Source organism: Aedes albopictus, chromosome 2 (assembly GCF_035046485.1).
Source record: "Aedes albopictus strain Foshan chromosome 2, AalbF5, whole genome shotgun sequence".
Classification (NCBI taxonomy): domain Eukaryota; kingdom Metazoa; phylum Arthropoda; class Insecta; order Diptera; family Culicidae; genus Aedes; species Aedes albopictus.
The window spans coordinates 187,572,303-187,574,795 of NC_085137.1; the positions used below are offsets into that span (position 1 = coordinate 187,572,303).

Genomic DNA, 2,493 nt, shown 5'->3' on the forward strand with positions numbered 1-2,493 from the left:
TCATACCCGCCTAACCCATAGTTACCGTCTCTATAAAGAAGATCCTCCTGATTGCTCCGTTTGTGGAACCCCCCTATCCGTTCACCATATTTTAACAGAATGTAGAAAATATACAAAGGAACGCTTGGACTTCAACTTGGGCAGCACGCTCGATGATTTATTGTCGGCACCTAATGAAAAGCAGCTTACGGCCTTCCTGGAAGCCACCGGATTACACAACCAACTTTAGACACCTGGGATAAGGGACGAATGACCACAAGGTTAAAGTCCCTCTTAAAAACTAAATACACACACACACACACTGGTAGGCATCACTTTGCCCGCGTATCCCAGCCGAAGCAGTCGAAGCTCGAAACATGGCACCACCAAAAGCAAGCGGAAAGGCCACCAAGAAGTCGCCCGCCGCCGGCAAGGCCCAGAAGAACATCGTCAAGGGCGAAAAGAAGAAGAAGAAGCCACGCCGAAAGGAAAGCTACGCTATCTACATCTGGGAGGATTTTCGGCGTGGCAGTCGCAATTGCAATCAAACGATCAGATATTCTCCTTCATCCGACGTTTCGATGTGTATTACATCTTCTTCAGGGAATTAGGGGTGTTAATCGCTTTCGTTTTGAAAGGCTTTGTGGAAGCATAATCCGTCCGAAAAACGTTGGAATCGACTTCTTGAACACTAGTTATGTTTTTGCCGAATTCGGTTCGCACTTCTAACAACACTACTAACGGCCAATTTGTTTAAGTTAAGTTAAGTTAAGTTAACAACACTACTAACGGCCAATTTGTTTAAGTTAAGTTAACTTAAACAAATTGGCCGTTAGTAGTGTTGTTAGAAGTGCGAACCGAATTCGGCAAAAACATAACTAGTGTTCAAGAAGTCGATTCCAACGTTTTTTAAATAGTTTTTCGGACGGATTATGCTTCCACAAAGCCTTTCAAAACGAAAGCGATTAACACCCCTAATTCCCTGAAGAAGATGTAATACACATCGAAACGTCGGATGAAGGAGAATATCTGATCGTTTGATTGCAATTGCGACTGCCACGCCGAAAATCCTCCCAGGTGTCCAGATACCTCAGTCGAAAGCTCCCTCCAGCTATCTACATCTATAAGGTGCTGAAACAAGTCCACCCGGACACCGGTGTCTCGTCGAAGGCTATGAGAATCATGAACAGCTTCGTCAACGACATCTTCGAGCGGATCGCCGCCGAAGGCTCCCGGTTGGCGCACTACAAAAAGCGATCGACGATCACCTCCCGGGAGATTCAAACCGCCGTCCGGTTGCTGCTCCCCGGCGAGTTGGCCAAGCATGCCGTTTCCGAGGGGACCAAGGCCGTCACCAAGTACACAAGCTCGAAGTAGACGAGGCATCGATCCCCGCACCCCGAAAAAGGCCCTTTTCAGGGCCACTGCGACCCTCCCGCGTAAGAGTTGATTCCGAAATATAGATCCAAAAAGTGGGGGCAAACTTTCCCATCGTTTTGCCCTTCATCTATGGTACGCAACCGGATACTTTAGGCTAGGTATGTTTGATCACGCGTGCAGAGGAATGGCACTATCGACCAATGGATTGCTGCACGAATGTATACTGGCCTGCTGAATCTCACACGAAATGTGTCGGCACCGCTCAAACGTCAACATTACTGTGAGAATAAGCAGGCTAGCAAAATTGAATGCAATGCAATGAAATTTTGCATGACTCGTAACACAGCGCTAGACCCCCTTCCTCCCCTTTAGCGATACGTAAAATTTGAACGAACCCTTACGCCAGCCACATGTGTCGTCAGAAGCAGTGCGCAAAAATTTAACCGCGTCTTCTCGAAGCGAAGTTCAAGTTTCTCAAGTGTTGCGATTCTACATTGCGCCCTGCTGCCCTCATGCATTCCGGTGCGGTAAAATTTCAAAAACTTGCTGCATTTGCCTTGTTTCTTAGAAAATCACCAGTAAACAAAACGGTAAATATTTGTAAATAGTCTTGGCCACTTATTCGATTTGATAAATAACGCCATTTACCATTTATCACAAATTGCTTTAAGTGCACTAATATGCACTACCCTCTAGAGCTGATTTTTGTATGAAAACCCAAAATGTTTGATATGGGTCGTAACGCTAACTCTCCTCCTTCCTCAACAGCGTTACGTAATGTCTGTACAATGCCTTGTGAAAGAGGCCTTCATTGACTAATTTATTTATTTACGATGACTGAGTATGAAGAAAGTGTTGAATGAAATGATGCTTTCCCTATCACGGACATCAACTTCTTATACCAGCAAGTGGACGGCATATAAATTTACCCCAAATTCCATTCAGTGCAAGTAGTGTTTGATTGCGTTTGGTAGAATCCCTACTACATTATAGTGGAATATTTTTATTGAGAAAGTGAAAGTGAATTTTCAGTGCCATGTCACAGCATTTGGTTGCGCAGTACAAGCGAAATTCTCGCAAGCATCAAGGAGCAGTGTACAGAAGAGCAACCAGCGAAAACACCGAAGACCGATG

At 45.2% G+C, this 2,493-nt stretch overlaps 1 protein-coding gene across 1 annotated transcript; it reads left to right on the plus strand.

The window, feature by feature from the left end:
- Positions 1-288: 288 nt before the first annotated feature.
- On the plus strand, positions 289-1,356 carry LOC115262910 (histone H2B-like). Its single transcript, XM_062847940.1, has 2 exons — positions 289-485; positions 1,099-1,356. Exons 1-2 carry the CDS (start codon positions 357-359, stop codon positions 1,354-1,356), a joined length of 387 nt encoding a protein of 128 aa, XP_062703924.1. The 5' UTR covers positions 289-356.
- The last annotated feature ends 1,137 nt before the right edge of the window (positions 1,357-2,493 follow it).